The sequence below is a fragment of the Pavona decussata genome, unplaced genomic scaffold (assembly GCF_977016875.1).
Source record: "Pavona decussata unplaced genomic scaffold, jaPavDecu1.1 SCAFFOLD_34, whole genome shotgun sequence".
NCBI classification, from domain to species: Eukaryota; Metazoa; Cnidaria; class Anthozoa; order Scleractinia; family Agariciidae; genus Pavona; species Pavona decussata.
The window spans coordinates 335,209-358,405 of NW_028145457.1; the positions used below are offsets into that span (position 1 = coordinate 335,209).

At 38.8% G+C, this 23,197-nt stretch overlaps 1 protein-coding gene, 1 long non-coding RNA gene and 1 pseudogene across 2 annotated transcripts in view; 2 read left to right on the top strand and 1 right to left on the bottom strand.

The window, feature by feature from the left end:
- The window catches only part of LOC146484296 (uncharacterized), a 56,663-nt gene that overhangs the window by 17,958 nt on the left and 15,508 nt on the right, over positions 1-23,197 (top strand). The window lies entirely within an intron of this gene.
- On the bottom strand, positions 5,896-13,099 carry LOC146484299 (uncharacterized; annotated as a pseudogene).
- LOC146484300 (uncharacterized) lies at positions 13,144-19,023 on the top strand. Its single transcript, XM_085104811.1, has 5 exons — positions 13,144-16,775; positions 16,976-17,072; positions 17,462-17,772; positions 18,228-18,476; positions 18,835-19,023. Exons 1-5 carry the CDS (start codon positions 16,605-16,607, stop codon positions 19,021-19,023), a joined length of 1,017 nt encoding a protein of 338 aa, XP_084960937.1. The 5' UTR covers positions 13,144-16,604.

Sequence of the window (23,197 nt, forward strand, 5' to 3'; positions counted from 1 at the left end):
GCAACTTTAAACAGCAAGAACTTTGAAAGCAAGAACATTAATTTATTACACTCACCATAATTTTGTGCTCAGTTGTTTTGCATTGTTGCCATGAACTTTGCCTTCAAGAGGACTCTTTTTTTTTTCCTCTGGAAGCCATTCTCTGTAGAGTAGACACTCTTGTAACATCTGCATAAGGTGCTCATCTACTTGCTTTCAATGGTTTTACCTTTGAAAGTGTAAATTAACTTCGTTGTTAAAAAAAATTGTTTTCTGTACATGTTTTCTTCTTTTGGATCCTTTCTGTGTAGAGTAGAGACTCCTGCAATACTTGAACTAGGTACTCATCAACTTGCTTTTTTTTTTTTTTTCGCACGGCGAGATTTTCACCAATTTAATTTCTGACCATATGTAGGTATAATTATTGTCAGAAATAAAGTAATTTTTTTGGTCTGCCAGTTATTAAGCTTGAGTTGTACATACTAAAACAATCAATGTCGGCAAAAGTGGTGAATAATATTTTTACTGATGAAGGTTTATAACCATCATATTGTAAAATTCAGTCTTGAGCTGTTTGCTGGTGACTTTCTTTGTTCCTGACTGAGTGGTTCTAGAAAAGTTTGCAGTCACAACCTTATTTGGCAAGTCAAATGACCACGAAAAAAAAAAACAAAAAAACCCAACAGCTCAAAATGGTTAAATTACACAAAAATGCATCAGTTTGTTGAAATTAATTTATTTGAAATCTTTCTTTGATGTGTTTTCTTCAGTTCATTTTGTTACATGAATGGTAATTGCCTATGAAAATTTATGATAAAACTCTGTCTCCTTTCCTCGGAGTTGTAGGGATTTCTCTTTGTTACATGCAGTCTGGTACTGGCACTTACTGTTTGCAGTTGAGTGTTTTTTAAACAGGGTGTGGACCATTATACATTGAACATCCTTGTTGCATAAAATGCTCCCAATCAGCACCTGGTTGTTCAAAGAGCAGATAACTGTTTTCCAAGAGATGAATCACTATCCAGGTGATTAATGTTTATCACGTTCCCATCATCTCAGCTGTTCAAAGTAGAGTTAGTACTATCCAGCCACCATCCAGCAGATGAACTTTTCCACATCAAGGTTGGTCCTACAACTTCTTATCCGCAGTATAAAATTGTTGAAAAACAGAGTGGGCTTTTCAAAGAATCAATACATAAATAATGATTAAAATGAGCAAAATCTAATAAGACAATATAAAAACTGTATAAAAAAACATTACGCCACTAAGTTACAAGAAGTATGAATTAATGCCTAACAGTAATTGCAGGCTTCCTCTTGAAGATTTCCTCACTGTGAATGCTTACTGGTAGCTCGTTCCATGAAATAGGTGCAGCTGCTAAATACAGCACTGAGAGTTTTTATCACAGGAACATTAATAACTTATTGGAGACATTAAGCTTATTGATATGGCTTGACGAATCTCATTCATCATCCTATGTTGGTCATGGAACGCAAGCTAGTCCTTGCTAGAAACTTGAACTGGTTTTTAAAGTGCTGCAGTCTCCTTCCCATTTGTCCTTGGTGTGTGGTTGAATGTAATGTTACCCACTGAACTGATCAGAAAGGTGCATCCAGGTGCCTGGTGGCGAAGGTATGATAGATGTTCACAGCTTTGATAATCTTTTTCTGAATATAAAAAGCTGCTAAATTTGAAAGGAGGTAGGTGTAGGGACATGAAAACTGTTTGTCTTGTTTTTGCCTGTGGACTCAAGATTGGTCCTGTGAGCTCCACTAAAGGGCACTCAGGGATTCATTTTGGTGGAATATTTGGAAGGCTTAATAGCCACTTCAGAAATTTGGACTCAACTGTGATGACAAACTGTTGCCCAACACTTTCTTAGCACTAGAGATCTAATTCCATTCGTTTACAGAGGGACAAAGCTTTTTTGCAAAAAGGGGAAGCTAGCATTTTCAGAAAGCCAACAGCAACTTGAAAGTTCCCCAAAACTTTGTGCAAATTAAATTTTCAGCTAAAGAATCCAGACAGATCAGATTAGCTTACACAAATATGTCTTTTAAGAGCTGTTAAACAATCTAGGAATGCAGGAAACAACCCTTTTAATAGTTCTCATAAGCATTGTCATTGGGGGCCCCTCTTCACTGGTATTTAAAGCTTAACTTAGTTTTAATTTGATTCTCTGCTGGCCTGTATATAAAATAGATAAAAGCACACTGTGTGCTTAAATTTTTTCATTGAACTTGATTACAGCTCCCATAACTGTGCACTTCTTTTGGCAAACGAAAATCTTTGTTGTTCTTCTTGATGAACATCTTCATTGCTCTTTTTGGTAAAAATTGGGACTTTTACAACTTTTTTGACAATACAATAATAATTATTTTCCAAAACAAGGAAGGCAGGCACTAACCTTTACTGTTTGCCAAAGTTGATTGTAAACATTCAAAAAAAAGACTGCAAATCATAAATAGTGTTATTCCTGTGTAGCATCCCTTGCAAAGTTGCTGTACTTACAAGACAGCTAGCTTGTTACTTTTCTCCAGGACCATTGTTTTTCAGTCCAAAATGACGTGTATACAAATAGTCTCAATTTATAACTACAAGTGTTCAAAGGGAACCACCATATCTCTATCCTGTACTTTCAAATCTTTTTTTTCCCCACTGAAGAATGGCCATTTCTGTCACATCACTACACACGTTGTTACAATCTTTATCTTTGCCTCAGCTGAATCATAGCCCTCACCACAGAGCTTATTATCATCTTTATCAGGGCGCGGTACCTAGGATGTTTTGTCTGCAGGGGCAAACATTGCACACCCCTCACAGGGGTCTCCCATTTACAGACAGGGTTTCTGGTTGGACGTTTTCGTTTTCACCCCCACAAAGAAAGTAGTCTCTAAGACCTCTAAAAAATTAAACACACTGATGCCTTTTGTCTTAAATTGTCATGATTTATCATAGCATAAACACCTGGTTTAGCTTGGAATTGCCCCAAGGTCTCTGCTACACTATGATGATTTAAATATCATCTTAAACTCAAGCTTTACTCTGAACAGCAGTTTAACACGTTCAATGGATTGTTTCAAAAATGTGCTGAAAGCCTTTGTCAATTTGAACAGAGACTGGCTTGAAGGAACTGGAGCTAAAATACCAGGTTTTGGCATCTCAAAAACGAGTGTGCTCTATATTCTTGTCCAATTTGACTTCATGTCATAGATCTCTGTTGGAGTAGGAATGAAGTCCCTTTTGCGATGAATTAACAGCATAGCAAGACCACTTAACCTATCTTCTGTCATTGATGACCAAGTCCAAAGCTTCAGACAGTGTTGAGCCGAGAGGGAGTGTTTGCAACTGATCCTTCAGACAGGCGTGGTTAGAAAAATCAACAGCATGAAGTCAGGCATTGCTCCCTTTTGTTCTGACCCTGTTTCCATTGCGTGTTTCATCTTCCGCCTTGCCAGGTTGAAGTCAAAATTAGACTTGTTCGAGAAATCTAGATGCTTGCTGAAGTAGTTCTTGGTCTTCTCGATACGCCTGTCAGTTAACTTGGGCATGTACAAAGGGAGGAGGTTTTGAACAGTAATGAGGCCTTCATGCTGGATTGAAAATTTTGTTTCAAGTTCGCCAACAATGTGATCTACAAATGGATAGAAGGCATTAATCCTACAGTAGTCTGATGACTGATTGTTGTCTGCAGCGTTTGCTTGATGGCATTGCACATTTGTGGTATGAGGCTTTACCAGGGTGACGTTAATAGAGTCAGCTATCTGGCTGAGTTGACTCCACACCTTCCAAAATAATTATTTAGAATTCACATTGAAGGAATATTTTTTTTTCAATTAATTAGTCTATTTTCTTGTAATTTTGGACCAATATAGCTACAAGAAATAGCTCACCAAACCCAGACACTACATTAGAAAACAAAAATTCAGGTTTCCTGGTGGGGGCAGCTGCCCCCCTCCTGCTATATACGGCCCTGTTTATATTTGCTTTGGTTAAACCCTCATTTCCATCACTACCTGTTGCTTTAATTATGCAGTTTGGATAAGGCCTTTAAGTCTAGAAGGTCTTTCACTGTTGGGTCTAGGACTCACAATAATAATATTATTCTATTGAATAAGTTGGTCTACATGCTTTAGTTATACTAAAGGTACCAAAAGGGTATGCAAAGTTGCACAAATAGTGAAAAAGGTTACTCTTTAAAAATGAAATAAAAGGAAAATTTAGAAAGGGTATTGGGAAAGATTTAAAAATAACCGTCGAAGAGGTACAATACAATACAATACAGTACAGTACAGTATAGTACAGTACAGTGCAATGCAATGCAATGCAATGCAATGCAATGCAATACTATACTATACTATAAGTTTATTAACATATCCCAGTAGGGTTTTCTCTTTTAATTTACAAACAGTTACAAAAAGCAGAAGACCTAGTTACAATTTTAAAACTACTAAAAATTATCTAAGATGAAATAAAACAAATATAATAATAAAAATATTACATACATTGATCAAATTGATGATGCCCACAATTCCTCGCGGGCACAACATTTGAAAAGATTAATATTTATACTATTCTTAGTTTCCTTTCTTAACTTATTCCATGATGCTATTGCACGAAAGAAAAATAATCTCTGGGAAGTCAAGGCTCGCCTTTTATAGTCTAGGTATAAATAATAACAAATATGTGAAAGAATGTAAAGTCTATATAATAAAGTCTGTACAAGGAGTATTAACACAAGACAAAGGGACAAAATCTAGATGCAAACATGATAGGTACAAAACAGTTGCTGGGTCTCTTCAAATGCTTCCATGTCCATTCATCTTAAGAATGGCTTCAACTTTGGAAGGGTCAGGCTATAGACCACTGTTGTTTACTATGTGGCCCATAAACTGAATTTCTTGCAATCAAGAACAGCACTTCTTCTTGTTCAGGGAAATACTTATCTCACTGCAACTTGGAGGAACCTCATGATTACATAATGATACATCAACCTTCCAGAGCTAAGTACTGTGAAAGATGTCACGTGCTACTATGTGCTTACGTTGTTGCAAATAATGCTTAAAATAACAATTCTCATTTAATGTACACCCTTCAACTATGACTACAACTGTATGTCCCTCTCAAACTTGCTATCGCACACATGGTATGCTAACTTCAGAGTTACCTAGAGTAATACCTAAGTAATACATTGAACAAAAAAAGGCGTGAAATGCAGAATCTCTTGCTGTCATTGTCTAAGCTTCTGTTGACGGATTTCAGGTTAAGGTTTTTCAGCAACTTAAAAACTTGCACTACAGATACAAGAACAATGTACACATAGGTTTCATTTTACTGGAAGGCTCTTTCCTTTTAACTAAATAAGAGTGTGTGATTGCTGTAGCTACAGACTGTGCATGGCTCCTGGCATTGACTCATTACTTATCCTCTCAACACTTGCTGAATTATGATGACCTTTGTAATATTAACCACTGATCTCTAAGTCCTTAACCTGTCAATCTCTGGCAGGAGACAAAATGGTCAAAGAAAAAAATCATTGTATGGTTGGATAATAAGTGGTTCAATGTAGCACTTATTCTCATCTTAGTATGATTAACAAAATTACACCTGTGCAACTGACTGTTCTTTGAGGTTTAGACATCTTAGGTATAATCAAACCGTCAAAAGAAATTAAGTACTGATGCCCATACACATATCATGCCGTACAAGCACAGGCAAATTTATGGCATGAACAGGGTTTATTTCAGAATGCAGCATTGTAGGATTATTGGCACACAGTATTTGTAGAAGTACATCTATCACAAGGAGGTTGGCAGTTGAAACCATTTGTGAACATAGTTTTATTATTTTGAAGTTGTTCTGCATTACACACTTGAAATACTACGCTACAAATTTTATCTGCTATCAAAGCAAAAGGTCCTGCCCATATCTCAAAATATTGATTCAATAATTCTTATGTTCTGTCTTAGATGCTAAAAGACGATTCTTTGGGCTCATTTTTGTGAAAAAAGACCCTCTAAAATCTGTGAAGGGGGCCTAATGGGAGTAAATCCTGTGTGAAGGAGCTTTGTATTCAGTCTTTATATTCAGTCGTCCAGGCACAAGTGTCTCAAATCTGAATGCTGAATGCCTTTTTTTCATTTCAAGCTGGCCTGTGACTTGCCTTGAGCACCATACCAGTCTGACTTCCTTGTGTTAGGTGAGAAGGTTGAAATGGTTGGCAACAGGGGGAGCCCCCCTCCTTGGTAACAACTGTCTGATGGAAGGCTTTTTTTTTTAAGAAATGTTCACTGAAACTGTGTGCGAGCTTCTGACCAGAATTTCGCAATCTACACTGACAGTGGGGCACATGATGATGCAGTCTGTGCTAGTAGCAGTACCGTTTAACTGTCCCTGAAGTGTAACAACCCTATGAGTGGTGGTAACCTTTTGGCTTCCCACAAATTCACCTGCACCTTGGGTCTGTGACCAAACATCAACAGGAACATTCAGGTGTTATAATAAGGGCAAGTTGTTCAGGTATTACTGGAGGCAGATTTAGTCAATTTTAGAGGCCATTCATCCTAGTGAGCTGACACTTACCCAGTGATCTTGTCCTGTATGCAGTAACTGCACAAATTCACCAGAAACTACGCTAAAATCTTGCACTGGACCTAACGTAGGATGTTGAAAACCTTCAATCAGAAGGTTTATTGTCTGCAAAAGTACCTGTGCACCATGGATGATTGCACTGTCGAGCCAACCGTGTGGGGACATAATCAGTTGATAATCTTGTGTATCAAGATTTCTAAGTGAACGATGTCTTTCAGATTCACAAGTTGTAACCATAGTAACTTCAATGTCATCAGCACTTTCCCCTTTTGTGTCAGAATCTTGTGCATTGTACATGTCAAGTTCAATGAACTCAGGTTCACTATCATGAGATTGAGAAGAACAAGTGGTAGTTGAAACTGGGTTTCCTGACCAGTTGATACTGGAACTGCAGAACTCTCATGAAATGGCTTTGCATTGCTTTTCTTGCAGTTGGTGCATTTCCAGGTGGTCTTGCTGTTGTGCAGCATTTTCTTGTAACCGAGGCATGCCAAGTGAAAACATTTTCCACTTTGACAATCTTTGCTGTGGCACTCAAGTAATTTGTCAGATTGTTGTGGCACTGCTTGGCAAATACAAATACTGTCAAGAGATAAAGCCCGACCCATTATTTCTGAAGAATTTTCTTTTACTTTACTCGAACGCTTAAACTGTGGGAGCCTGCAGCAGTGTGGACAATACCACCTCTTGGGAAGTGGGGTTGAAATTGCCAAACAAGATAGATGAAACTCAACAATTGGGCATTGAGGGTTCTGACATTTCACAGTGTTTCCATCTGATGGCATTCTGCAAAAGCGTATTCCAGCACCTGCTTGTGGCATCTCATCGGACATATCGCACTTTCTTGAGTACATCTGCCTAAAATTTCAGGCAAAATACATGCTCTCCAGAAAGTCGTAAGTTTTGGAAAAACAACATTCATGTGACCATGGTCAGGGTAAATTCTTTCTTTCACAATTGTAGCTCGATGGTAACTGTCAAAGGCACAAACAACAAAGTCATTGTACTTTTTTCTGGTAATGTAAAAAGCTGTTGTTGGACTTGAAAAAAGTAGTTGTGGCTTCGCTTCAGCTGGAATTTGTCCGCTACCTTTTCCAGACAGGAATTCTTTTTCAACACATAACTATCAAAGTCACACCTGTGAATACATAAAGGACATTTTACTTCACCACATCCCAGTCCGCAGCATGAGCAAGAAACCAGAAAGTCTGGAGTAGCATGAATCCAAGGATACTCTCGGTTGATAACTAACCCACACTGAGAGAGTTTAAAGTCAACATGACTCTTAATCATTTCTACTTCATAGGCTTTAATCGCAGCAGCTTCGTGTTTGCACCCATAAATTACTGCCATTGTGTTAACTTTAAACAAATTTGGATAACAGATTGACTTAATCAGTGTTTGCGATGGCTGAGCTGGGTTTGTCCGGCAGACTGCTCCACTCACTGATGCGCCAATACGACCCTCTCTATGTCGAAAAAATGCTGACCCCTTTGCCTGGTTTTGGGTGTCTTTCTCAATTTGCAAAATTTCTACACTTGATAAACAAATTTCTACACTAAAAGATTTCTTTAGTAAGTCAATATATGACAGCGTTAAATTCTCATCGTCAAAAAAGTCTGGGATTGTTGGGATACTTCTGCTTTGTGACACAAAACAAACTGCCTAGAGTAAGGCTCGATGAGGCTCAAAGCCACCGGTTTAAAAGGTTTTTTTTTTTTGGATTTGCACAGAGGTTGTCCATTTCAGTCTGCATGGGAACTTGCACTGTCACTTTTCTTCTACTGGCTGTAGAGGATGTTGCTTCTCTGATTTCGCCTAAGTTTTCAATTGTCTCATCCAAATCTGCTTTCAGTTTTCTAGCAGAGGTTAAATTTATGAACCGCATTTTAGCATAGGGAACTTCTTTTACAAATGAGGGTAATAACCACATACATTTCACTTTGGTGCAGGACAATTCCCCACAAATTCTTGTCCATGCTGTGAAATAACAAGCTTGCTGCGTGTGAGCATGATTCTGCAAGCCCTGCTTTGCATCGTAAGCAATGAGCTGATTTGACTCTTCCATCTTTCTCGGCTATCACCCAAACAGAGATCAGAGGGTCATTCATTCGCTGTGAATGGCTCACTTTTCCTGCGACAACGTGCTTTCCTGAGACAATGCAACCTTGAATACTCGTAATGAATCTTGACACCATGAAGTTGTAGGCCTCTAAACTCTTGTATGTCTTAAACTGCTGTTTGGTGTAAAAACTCATTTCCAGAACCAGGTAGCTTGGCAAATCCGTCGCTTCGATCAGAGGAAGGCACTCAAAGTTAAACTGCTCATTGGGAATAGTGACCAGATCCACTCCAACCTCGGCGAGTTTTTCTAGATATTTTCATTTTACGTGGTCATCTAGTTTTCTGCAATACTCAGATAATATTGGGATGTTACTGCAAAGCTCATCTATATAAGGAACATGTTCCTTTTCCAAAGAATCCATTGTAATCTCGGGTAATTTCACAGCGATGGCATGTACAGCTGTAAACATATGTTAATGTCACCCGCGGTGGAACATGAACATGGCGGATACCCAAATATGAAAACATCTCTGACGTCACTTGCAAGCCAAGAATTTAAGAGTTTTGTTTCTAAACAATGGAATGTCTGGAATTTCAAGAATTTAGGGGTGCCGCCATTGACAACTTTTCTAAAATCAGTCAAATGCAAACAGGAATTTATTATTTTCCTTACGATTTGGGACGCGGTTAAAATGCACAGCAACACATCTTTTCACCTCAGTGGGTATTGTAGTTTTGGTTTGAAATAGTGAAATTTCACAAAGTTTACCTTCATGGAAAGCAATATACACTCTCTAATACACTCCCTGTTGCACTCTGGTGTAAAGTTTACTTTTGTCATGCAGGTTTCAAATCTCTTTGCCATATTATCGTGAAGAAGACATAATGAATATTCCCTTATCTCACACACTGTGAGCCCTTTCTATGCATAAAGCAGCCATAAATTGCCCAAAATTGCTTACGTTCCATGGATTTCTGTTTATTACAATGGCGGCCATGTTTTCAGTATCCACAATAATTGCATCCAGCGGTAAAAAGCAAAATAATGCCCCCAAATATGGATATTTAGCCTCTATTTTTCCTGTGAAACCAATTAGAATTCAACTATCATCTTCACCCAGCAACAACACATCAATTGCCTCCTCTCAGCATGTGCTGACATGTTTGATTTCTGATTCGATGCTTGTGGAAAAGACTCGGAAAAGGATCAGGTTCCAGTTTATAGCGAGATATTATATGGAGAGATTTGTTTATTGCAAAGAGAGATTTATTATAAAGTGAGATTTATTGCCAAAACATACTGTATTTCCTCGAATAATAGCCGTCAACTGATTAATCGTCCCCCTTTGACGGAAATATTTAGAATCGCCTCCCTCGAATAATCGTCGCCCCCCCTGCCATTTTCTCTTTTTGTTATCCCCTCCCTCTCAAGTTAAAAATTGAAATCTTGGATAACAAACAAGCTTTCATTTAATTGTACACAACTGAATGGTTACAAAAGCACCGGCTTTTCTACAGTTTTTTTCTCAGTAATGTACATGTATTTAAAAGTAATCCGTTTTGATTCAGGCTCTGACGCCGGAGATATTGAAATTGAACATTGATTAATCAATGAAACAAATTTGAAACATTTAAAAAGCCGATGTTTGGTTTATTTTTTATGTGAGTAGTTTTTTGATTTAATGATGTAATAAAACAAAGTATTTAGGGTACAACCTCCTGTGAGAAATATTTGAAATGATCGCCTCCCTCGAATAATTGCCTTCCCTTGAATGATCGCCCCCTTTTGGTGCAAAAAAAGAAATAATCGCTTCCGGCTATTACTCGGGGAAATACAGTATTGATGGCGGCGAGCAATCTGAAAGGCTGGTTGAAAAGTTCTTTATTATGCCCATGGCTCTGGAAGTGGTTCAAGAGCGCGTTTAGAACTGTGATGCTCAAAAAAGTTGGAAAATTCTGTCCTGTCAATCTGGAAACTGAGTCCTCCTGTACATCGAACCCAATGGTGCGAAATTTAGAAACATAAAATCGAATCTGAAAAAAATGTGAAAAAGGCATCACAATCACAAACAGTGGAAGCTGTCCAAGAGGATCAGCACAGATTTTAAACCATCAATTTGTTACCAGCATTTCTTCCCCCTTTTTCTCCTGGCCTCAAGATTGCTGTTAGACTGCGAGCAGTTTCTGTCTTCTCCTCATTTCTATAGCGCATGATGGATCTAGCGAATTTGAAAGTTGGTGGTTTTGCCCTGTGGCAAGTTAGCCCAGTTGATGTTTGCCCCACAGTTAACCAAGTTTGGCCCCAAAGTTGATTGAGTTTGCCCCATAATCGAGCAAGCTTTCAGTTTTAAAAAAGATTGTTGTGATCGATGGTTGCATTCACTGTGGGGATCTCAATGCAAGTGAAACCTGGGGATAGTGCTTTTTGTACTCTCCCTAGATTTTGCACACTTTGAGAAACCAAGATGGTGGCCCCTCTTGTGACAGCCATTCGGAAAAAGGCCAATGGTGGCTCCTTAAGGCGCTGTATTGGTGTAGCACTTTAAGTAGCGTGCGATATCAAGTGCTAGTGTTAAAATTGGATGTTATTAGTTTTCTGTCAGAGAGAGCAAATCTTACGAAATAACAATAACAAAGCATGTTCACATAAAAGGTGTTTTGGAATTTGGAAACGATATGTTGACGACAGTTTTTGTATCATTACAAAAGACGACGTCTCAGCCTTCCATGACACATTAAATTCAATTGATGCAAACATCTTGTTTATCATCGAGACCGAATGTAACAGAAAGATTTCCTTCCTCGACACTCTGGTCTCCCGTAGAAATGGAGTCATCGCTGTTGGTGTTTACAGAAAGCCCACCCATACAGACAGATACTTAGACTTTAATTCCCATCATGACAGTCAACACAAGGCCAGCACAGCATCAACTCTTCTGCACAGAGCCCTAAATCTACCCAATTCCTCCGAAGGAAAAAAGCGGGAGCTTAATTATGTTCATGCAGCTCTGGAGTCGAACGGTTATCCACCTAAGTTTATCCAAAACATACAGGCTAAAAAAACCCGATCCTCAACAACAAATGTATCCCCGGAGGAACTTGTTGGAATGTTTTTTAGGATGGTTGAACCAACCGAATCACGCAAGTCTTTCGCTTCTCTCCCTTACATCAAAGGAGTAACTGAACCTTTGACACGTATCCTGAAAAAACACGATGTCACAGTTGTAAACAAACCATTTACCACACTACAAGAACAGTTCCCAGCTCCGAAATTTCGATCTTCCATGGAATCGCAGACCAACGTCGTGCATAAGTTTTGGTGGTGTTACATTGGGGAAACCGGCAGAGCTTTCAATACCCAAAAAAAAGAATATTTGAGGAACACCAAAACTGCGGCCAAAGGTTCAAGAATTGCTAATCACGCCTGGTCTAACAACCACGTCATTGATTTTGAAAACGCGTCAATTATTGACATAGGCACCTTTAGAACCAGAAAAACATTAGAAGCGTGGCATACCAAAGTGACACCTAACGCAGATAACAATTCTTGCCCGTTACCTGGACAATACAACATTCTTTTCAACAAACATTCATAATTATTTACATTCCTTTTATTATTTCGCAATTCACATTTTTGTTTAAAAAGTTTTTCCTACAGCAAAAACATTGTATTTCCATATTTTTGATTGAAAGTGACAATGAATAAAAAACCCTTAAGCTTGCATATTTGACCATCCATCTAAAATGGTTTGTTTCCCATTGCCTGGTTCATCATTCATCTGGGTAACTTAAAAGTAGACAAGCCAAGCAAAGAGATGTTGACAAAAATGATTAATTAGTAAATAAGTTCAAAAAAGCCTTCATTATATCCTCCCTATGATTTTCATTTCATAACAAGCAGCCATAACTCTAAGCGGCTGGTTGTTATTTGGCCTGATATTATTAAGCTTAAATGTGAGATGCATGCATTTAAAGTGCTACTACGATCAAAACTTCATGTCACGTATGAAACAAAAATACGTTCTTTACAGCTTATCTGATGTGGCTGTACCTGTCTTAGTCACTGAAATGAAGTTTGGGCCCCGTAAATTGAAAATATTGAGCCTTGAAAAGTGGTGTTTTCGAGTCCGCCATTATGAATTTATGTTCCAGTGAGCCCGCGGTATGAAAGTGATTGGAGTTGCGGTATTTTTATTCAAACCTATTGTGTTTTTGTCGTGAAGTAATACTCTCAAGTCGCTGATGGAGCAAGTACTGTAGTTCTCCTTCTGGCGACGAATTTCAGAGCTGTTTTGACGACAGAAAGCTCTCCTGGATCGTCTTTGCATGATATAGGCAAAGGAAATGAAGAAGTCATGACTCTGTAGAGCTAGTTCCGTCTGAAGAAGAGGCAGCCAAATAAGTTCAGCAGCTAGCTCTTTTTCTACAATAGAAGGAAGAGCAGACTTTGCTGAGTCGTTCATCTCTCGGGTAAGATATTAGAGATAGAGATTGATATTTAGATGTGTTATTTGCTGTATTAACAAAACAGGGAAGCTTTAAAAGTGTAGTGCCTGAGAATCCGCAACTATTTCTCTTGACTACTAGCCAGTTTATTCCCGGGAGGGAGGCTACTGGAGCCTCAGTTGAATTGAAATCGAAGTCAAGTTTAGGTTTCGAAAGTTTGCCTTGGTGTTAAATTAGGGTGCACAGTTAAGTTTCGGTTCCGAGTAAGCTTACTGTTTTACGTTTTTTTACCATGGCAAAAGAATGTAAATTGTAGTGAAAAGCTCTGTACAATGGCTTGAATTTAAGCTGATCGTTCCCTTGTAATTGATGCTAAGTTTCCTCTGGTTCAATATTTTCTCAGGTGCAAATGTTCAAATTGCTCCCTTGAGCGACTTACCAAGCCTGGAGAGTGCTGGTGCTGCATGGACATCATTGTATCCAGATTTGAATAAGTACAGTAATCAATAAACAAATAAATTTGCAAGGCAACAACAATTTGCAATGATTTGTTTTCTTCCCTTGCACCATCATGAACAATGTAATAGTATTAACAGTCTTTTCTGTGTACATATATATTTTTTTAAGGTGGCTCACATCAGGTTAAACACCACTGCACTGGATGCTTTAACGCACTGAAGAAATGACTAGCTTCATAAATGAAAATTTATTAAGGCATGCTTTCTGGTAACAAGCATCCACTTAAGCAAATGAGGGGAGGAAAAGTAGGAATTTTGCAAATATACATTGAAAACAATATTCTTGGGAGTTAAAGTTTGTGATTCAGGTATTAATTGAAAGTTTTTTGCTTATTCTAATGAAGCGTCAAATCAACCTTACAACAAACATCCTTTGTCCTACATGTCTAAGGGCAAACCCCCAAGCAAGTCTTGATGAGTCTCATACACTGTTGCTGTGGTAACAGTTCTTGTTACTTTCACTTTTGGTGCAGTGAGAGTTGGGCAAATGCATGCTACCAAAATGTAGTAAAGTTGAGACTGTTGTGAGCCACCTTTGATTGTTTTCTCAAGGTTGTTCTTCTTGATCAGTGTTTATTCTTAGAAAATGTAGATTCAATTTCATTTGTACAACAACAAATTTATTGGTGAAACAAGATTCTGGCACTCTTTTTCAAATGAACATAAAAATAAAATTATTAATGTACTGCACAGGAAGCAGAGGAGTTCCTTTTGAATTAATAAATAAAAAACGTCTTACCTCTTTGAAATGCTCTGTTGCGTAAATTCTCTCGGTTAAAAAAAAAAACCATTTGCGAGCACGATTACTTTGTTTTCGCCGTACCGTTTTGCTCCCAGAACGATTCGATCGCCGGACCGCCATTATTTTGAAACACGTTGACCGCTGACTAGCCGACCGCAGTCGTCCGTTGGACGAAGTCCAACGAAATATCTTCGGAAAGCGAAGCTTTCCGAACGAGGCACGAAGTGCCGAGGCAAAGAAAAAAAAAAGGGAAGAAACTGATACCACGTGACTAGTTTAATGTGGACCGCGACAGCTGGTGACGGAAGTCAAATTGCACCGGAAACGGAGGAGCAATGGACCGTTACTAATTCGAAAATCAAAACATCGAAGAGTAGTGGGAAATTTAAATCACAGAGATGTCTTATCTTAAGAGACCCGGGGCACTTTGCGAAAATCCGCCTGAATCGAAAAAGTCGAAAGGATCAAACGGGGAGAAACATATTTTTGTTTCTAAATGGTAAGATTTTTAATTTTCGTTTTAAATTGTTCGCGTAGAAGTGAAAACCAACGTCTTGATCTGATCGGAAATCATTTATAAAATTTCCACAGGCTTATGACGAATTATGAAAGGGACGATCAGTCTTTTACTACCATTTCCGATATACTCAATGAATACAACGCCAAATGTCCGGAGAAAGAGAATTTTGCCTTGCAAGTCTGCAAACTGGGAATAATTTTAAAGGAAGTCTTCCCTGGTGTGAATCGAGTTCAAAGGCGAGTCAACGGTTCGAGAACGTGGCAGTATCCTCTCGCTAAAACGACCCAAACTTCCACCTCTTCTGATGCCATCAACTGGCATGATTTGCCTTCTTTAGTCTAAGGACTAGGCTGGCAAATGACAAGTTCCTGTGGTGAGTTTATGGAATGGGTGAAGATCCGTACGCAAGAAGTATGCAAGGGAAACCGGCTACTTCAAGAAATTAAAATATTTAAAGATTGGTCATTCACTGTGTTTGTAAACAATCGGAAATTATCCAAAGAGACCCTGGGAAATCCAGAAATTACATCGTCCAGAAAAATGACAAAATATCTGTTCGATGTCGTCTCAAAATTTAAATTGTGCAAAGGTTTGCAAGTTTCTTTTAAAAAAACGGCCAAAGATCTCAAAGGAAAAGTGACTGCCACCACTGAAGAGTGGGGTAACAGAGAGGATGACAATGTCGAGCTTCGTCTGAGATCAGTCGACTGCAGAGTTTTAGTCAATGACTACAACAGAAGCTCAATCATCTTGTGCGACTACTGCACAGCAGTTAAAAGAAATGCATCTTTAATCCCTCAGATTGAAGGTCAAGAGAATGCAGCAAAGAAGAGGGAAAGTTATATGTCTGAGGAAGAATTAATGGAGAAATTGCACCGGGAGCAAACCCGTAGAAAAAATGCAGAAAGAAAACTCAATTATCTAAGGGACAAAATAGAAAACGAAATGAAGGCCTTCGAGGAGGAGGACCATAAGGATTTTGTGCATATGTTCCAAAAGATAGATAAAGGAACACTGAGTGAAGACATGCAGGTTTTCTGGGAAGCTCAGGAAAAGGCATTGACCCAAAAAAGTGTAAAAGGCAACAGGTGGCGCCCAAAGTAAGTTGTCAAGTGTATCATAACTTGTAATGTAATGTACAACACTTGAATACTTTGTTTTCAGAAACTGGAGGTCATTTTATAAATGAAGAATCCATTCCTTACACATCCCCTAAAAGTATTGGGGCAAATCTGTCTATTTTAGCCTTGTATCATAATAGACATATGTATGTATATGTATGTAGGAATGTAGGTAGGTGGGAAGGTAGGTAGTTAGGTAGCTAGAGAGTTGGCAGAATACTATAAGTGCTGTTGAGTTATCCATCTTAAATACTTATAGCCACCCCAAATGCTCAAAAAGGTTTGAAAAAAATTCAGTTCTCACCCCCAGAGGGGGGATTCCCCATGTATTCAAACTTCTTGCTATAGTGATTAAGTAAAGATGAGTTATTACTCTGGTGAACACTCTTTTAATTTTTGGTTGCCTTCCCCCCCCCCCCCCCCCCCCCTTCCACCCTGTGAGAAATTCCAGTTTGGCCTGATAATTTACTTCTATATTTTCACTCTGGAGACTCCAATTACCTTGGAATACACTATTTCTTTTAGATATATAACAATTTGTACTTAATACAGGGTGATTCGACTATGCCTGTCAATATGGAACAGGAGCCCTGAGGCATACAAAGAGTTAAGAGCCAGTGGCATGCTAGTATTACCCTCTGGAAGGCTTCTACAGATGTACAAAAATTCTTGTGCTCAGAATCCTGGACTGAATGAATCAGTGGGCCAGTGGATGGCGATGGAAGCATTGAAAAGAAAACTAGGACCTGAGGGCAGAGAAGGAGGGGTCATTCTGGATGAAATGGCTATTCAGGTATTTAGCAAAGCTAGTTATATTACATTGTTAACTTTAGGCACTTGTCCACACCCAAAAAGTGACAAGCTTTTTTGCTTTGAGGAAGATTTAAAATAGTATCACTTTTCAAAATATAGAAGTACATGTACCTAACCAAAAAAATAACTCAACCCAATACAAAACTTTCATCATGAATTTGATTCTTTCATGTATAACAGGAAGATTTGCAAATGAGGTCTGTTGGAGGAAAATGGAAGCTGGTCGGGCTCGTGTCCCTAGGAGAGGAACACAAGAGTATGACAACTATCATAGCAGGTTACTACTCTCTGACACTGCTTTAATACATTTCATATACAGTTTATTTAATATCATCTGAAAGTATTTAATTTAAATGAAGGTGAGAAGTTTATGCTGCCAGAAAATGTGTACACCAATTTTCATGTCTACCAGTTTATTTTTTATGATCATCACCATCATCATCATCATGTACCAAGGAGTTATTTTGTCTTACAATTTGTTATGTATCACAACAATCAGGGTGCATGTCACACTGCTAGAAATCGATTGGAGTGAAGGTTGCCCTGACCATATTAATATACATGTTATTCAGTTAAGTCTGTGGGCCAACTGTATTAATTGGAACTGACTTTTCTCAAGAAAAATAAAACATTTACATTATGTGCATTTTTTTTTCTTGTTTTCAGGAAAGGAAACTGTTGATGTTGCAACACATGTCCTACAGTTTGTGTTCCTGGGCAATAATGGCTTCCGTTTTCCTTTTGCCCACTTTCCAACCAAAGAAGCTGACCCTGCTTCAATTTACATCAACTTTTGGAAAGCAGTCGGGTGGCTAAGAAGGTATGGGTTTCAAACAAATTACTGCTGTTGTGATAGTGGAGAGGCGAATAGAAGCTTTATCAAGATGCATTTCAAGGGAAAGGATCCAATCGATGAGAAATTCACAACAACCAACCCATATACAAGAAAGCCAATGGTGTTTCTGTTGGACCCTTCTGTGAGTAACACAGTCATATAATAATACCTTTTTAAATATTGTATGATTAATCATGGAATCCCTTCCCGTTCCTTTTCATCAGAAATCAACTTCCTTTCTTTAAGAGTTTGGGTTTGCATCTATCTCAAAACAGGCCCTCATGCAAACCTTTATATATGAAAATGAGTTTGATTTGCATTGAAATGAATATACAGGTAAACAGTCTGATATGATGGTTTCACAGGAAGACTCGTTTACACACAAAGGCAAACAAGAACTGAAAAACTACAAAATGATATGTTGAGTGCACTCCTTATCAATAAAGGTAGCTCTCTAGTAGTACCCTAAGTTCCTTTTTTCCTTGGATCCTGGCCTAAGTGCTGAGCACCCAGGATTTCCAGGTTACGAACCCATGGGGACCCAGTATATTTTCTGAGGACAGTGCCTTGTTAATCTTTGCCAAATATGTTTTATAGCATAATATCAAGAAGCTGAGGAACAACCTTGAAAAGAGTCGTCATGGAGGAGTCAGACTTCTTCGGCTGGGTGACAGCACCATCGAATGGCGTCATTTGTACCAAGCATACAAGTGGGATCAGTTAAGCAATTCTCTTAAGATCCACGAACGCCTAACTGAAGAGCATTTCAATCTTGGATATGCAAGCAGAATGAGAAATCACTTGGCAGAAGAAGTTCTTTCAAAGAAAATGTTGTACCTCTTGCAGGTAATATATGTAATTATATAATATATCCACACCTTCCCCGCAGATGGGATTTTTTATAAGCACCTCCCCCCCCCCCCCCCAACCCCTGTGGAAGTTACAATCCCTTCTGCGGGGGCATTTTGTATTTTATCTGGAACTTGTACACAAGAACAAACAAATTAAAACCTCAGATGTATTAACAAGGACTGTTGGAGCACATTTTAATTAAAAGATAGTTTACAGGACAAAACACAATAACTTACATGGACACTTTTTCAAACCATACACATGGTTACCCTGAGTGCCCTGTATGGCTTCCCTGTGATTTTTTTTAAATTTCTAAAACAACATATTATTTTCTCTGTTTTTCAAATAACAGGCATACAAAGGAAACCTGCAAACACAGGGGAAGGAAGCTTCACACCTTGACAAAACAATTGAGTTTGTGGATATGGCTAGTAAAATTGGGGATACCCCCTTGATTGAGGCGACTGTAACCTTGCTTGACACCAAATCACTCTTCTTCTTTCTTTCCGCGACTGTTTTGCGATGTGCCTCCGTTTTTTGAAGATGGAACTCCCTTCTTAATTCGCGCAAATATTCAGCAACTCCCATTTTTACATAGCGTGTGACAACTGCTGTAAAAAGTTGTGATGCCAACAAGCTGACATCTTCTGGAGGCACAAAGCAGTCAGTCTCAGTGAACATTCCTTTCCACTTTTCAAGAAGCTGATTGTTACTTAAAATACTTGTCAGTGCATTCTCCACCAGGCCCTCTTGATGCAAGGACATGCTCTTACTGTTCAACAAGTCCACTCTCATCTGCTCAAGGTCAAGCACCCACTCAAACATTTCATTGGAGATGTGTACAAGTGAACCTTTGTCATACTTCCTTGACAAAGTAACATTAAGTGTCTCTTTATATTTAGAATTCTGTTCAGCTGTAGTACTTGTCCAAGTGAGCTGTGACAACAACTGAAGTTTTCCATACTCTGATTTGGCCTTAAGCCGGACATTTTGGTCAGTGGAATGAATGTTTGCTTTGAAGTACTCGCGACACCCATGCTTCACTTTGGCAATTGCCCAGCCTCCACAATATCTCACTTTGCCTTTGCCTTCATCAGAGATTGCTCTTATGTCTCTTGCATGCTCTGTAACGGCTGAAGACGATGGAATGGGCTCTCCGACGATGACTTTCAAAATGTGTGCATCAAGAGCAAGGATGATTTCTGTAATAGCATGATAATGATGCTCGTCCAGATGGGAAACAGGAATGTTTACAAGTTGAGCAAACTCTCTTTCTAAATCCTTTGATAAGAGAAGCTCGTGCAAGTCAGCGAAGTGACAGGTAAACTCTTTCCTTTGCACTTTCTTGGTAACATTTTCTGAAACCTGCTTTCTGATTTCAGAAAAAATTCGATTCCACTGTACAGTTAGGAATATCTGTGTCTTTGGAAGAACATCATGTTGAATAAGGAGAGAGAGAATCCCATTCACACTTTGCTGAAGCCTTTCACTTGCTTCTGGCACTTTTGCTGAGGTGGTAGATATAAGGGAGGAAATGAATTCTACATGGTTGAACTCACTTGGAACTAAGTGGAGGTCAGCAGTCGTACGCATTCTGTCAAGTACTTCGGCAAGATCTAAGGTGTCGGGTTCATCCACTGCAGTAACTGATTCTAGATAGGAAGCAGCAACAGCATCAATTTCTTCCAAGTCCTTTTCACAGAATTCCTCGTCATCCGATGAGTACTCCAAGGAGAGAGGTAGTACACAGTCTGCAACAGATATCTTGACACGACAACACTTAAAGTCATTCTCTGTAGGGACACTGTTAACCCTTTCTAAGAAATCCAAGACTGTTTTTGGAACAGGAATAAGGCGATCCTTGTTGAAGCCTACCACACGCAATCTTTCCCTTTTTCTAACCCTGGACATGGCTACGTAGAGATGGCCAGGTGCGAATGCCTTGCCGCAGTAAACCTCTACTGCATCCAGAGTTTTCCCCTGTGATTTGTGAACAGTCATGGCCCACGCCAACTTTAGAGGCAGCTGCGTTCTTGTGCCTATTACTTTGGTTGGTTCCTTTTTGTCGTACACAGGCCAAGTGACTTGGTTTACAATTATCGTTTCTGCAGCAGTGGTGACAACTGGGAGGCCATTCACGAAAGACGATACTGTCCCTTGCACACCATTTTTGATGTTGTTATTGACATTATATATGAACATCACTTCTGCCCCAACCTTCAGTGCCAACTTTTCACGTGCGATAACACTTCTATTTATTTGTTTCTTGCCCCCCTTGTCATAGGCCTGAAAGACAACTTCTTCACCGGGAAGTGCATCTAATATGGACATGTTGGCATAATCCACATCTTCATTAAGGGGGAAGACCTTTGGAACAAATTGAATGCCAAGCTCTGCTGCATCCAGTGGCCTACTGAGGCTCCTATTAAGTTCAGCAGATTCATCGCTACAAGTTCCCCTAGAAAGTTCCCTGAGCATTTTGACAAAATCTTCATCATCTTGGGCCCGGAAATTTTCTTCTAGAATTATCTGATGAGGAAAAGTTGCATCCCAAGATGTACTTTCAAAGGCATACTTGCCTTCATCCAATGCATTGGCTGGCAACTGGGGGTAACTGCAAAAAGTCACCAAAAGCTACAACTTGAAGGCCCCCAAAGACATAGTCACAGTTCCTTACATTCTGGGAGACATTTTGAAGTAAATCAAATGTTCGCTTGCTTAACATGGAGATTTCATCAATGAAAAGGACATCTGTTTCCCTTCATCTGGCCACACATTCTGCGTTGTTAAGCACATTCCTCAGTAACTCTTCCTTGGTGTCCCGACACTGTCCAAGACCCGCAAAGGAGTGTATTGTTCCAGCAGCACACTCTGTATACAATGTGCATGCAATTCCTGTTGTACAAGTGCAGGCAAATTTCACTTTTTTCTGGGAAAGAACTTTCACAATATTTCTGGCAACAAATGTCTTTCCACATCCAGCAATTCCACCAAAATAGACATTGTGGCCATTGTTTACCAGGTCCACTATAAATTTTTGCTCATCTGAGAGTCCTGAGAAGTTGACACCAGTACTAGAACAAACAAACAAAACACTTTGAAAATCCCCTTTAAGTAAATTTAAAGGTTCTAAATGTAACATGTTTTTAACGCAGATTATATGTGTCCATTGCCCACACAACAATAATACTCGATCATTCACTTCAACCAAGTACAATCTAATTTGTGTGCATGTGTCCACTGTGCAAGGCTAATAAAAGAAACTTACAAGGAGCCTGAAGGTCACCTGGGTCACCTTCACAAGGCTGATCACTGAGAAAGATCACAAGAAGCCAAAAGATTTCATACCATGCTCAAGATGCAAGATGCCCAACAGAAAAAAAAAAAAAATATATATATATATATATATATTAAAGAAGTACATACTATCAAAATCACTAGAGTGGTAAAATGCATGCGCTAAATTTCGTCTGGCGCTGCGCCAATCTAAATCATGTGAGTTAAAAACTTTCATCACGTGGACATCATTTCTTCAGCGAGAAAGCCAACAAAGGACTTTGTGATTTTCGCCCACTCCCTGCTGCAAAACATCATGTAATCCTTCAAAAAAACAAAACCTGGCTTTTCTTTAAGGATGAATACTTCTCGTGAGTTTCCGACCCTGTTGGCTTGATAGTGTTGCTATTGTTCATACAAACTCCGGAAAAATGATGTTTACATGGCAATCGAGCGACCGTTAAAATTCAAATCAACGCTGAAGACGGTCACAAACTCGAATCACATGACAATTTTTTTCAGATCACATGACATGACGTGTTAAGAATCGAAGCGTTTCGAAGTCAAATTTCCAATGGTACTTTTACCACTCTAGTGATTTTGATAGTATCTGGTTGCTCAGAAGGCGAAAGTTACTGCATGAGGCACCCGTACACCCTTAGAGCACAGCGATAAATTCTTACAATATAAAATGAGACTACAATTAAAGATAATATAAAATGCATTGTATTTATATGCAGAGTGGCCATACACTGTAGTTGTCTTGGCTTTCAAGTTGGCCACTGCCACTGTCAAGCTGTCATAAACTGTTTTTATGACAGATTTTTTAAAGTGCTAGACTGATTCCACGTGATATGTGCGTGGTTTTGTACCAAACTGAAAGTATAACTTCGCATTATAAGATAGCTAAAAAGCAAGGACATAAAAAAAAGATTTGGAGAAAAACCTTTCATGTTGAAATCAGTATTCTGTTTATCAGGTATAACTGGTATAGCAAATACAAATCTGTCATAAACACTAAAGGTTTGATGAACATTGGAACATAACATTTATTCCGAGCTTTCCCAATCTTCAGACTGAAAGAGAGCGCCTCACTATAAACAAGGCCTGTCGGAATATTTCCTCAAAGATTGCTACAAAATTCTGAACATCTCCGATTCAGTTTTCAAAGGTGCCGAAGAAGATGACTGGTCATTCATTAAAAGTTAAAATAAGTTATCGTATGTACTAAATCCAAGATATATCATCACTTGGGGCAACTAGCAATGTGTCTGAGTTTCTCTTCGATTTTAAAATATGAAGTTTCGAGAACAAATGTAAACTAAAGCTGATATAAGCTTAAATCACCTGAACAAAGAATACTTTCTCACCTTTCTTCCATTGATCGAACAGTCGCCTGTCTTCCTGATACCTTTTTCCAAGTTAAACTTCACGACGAA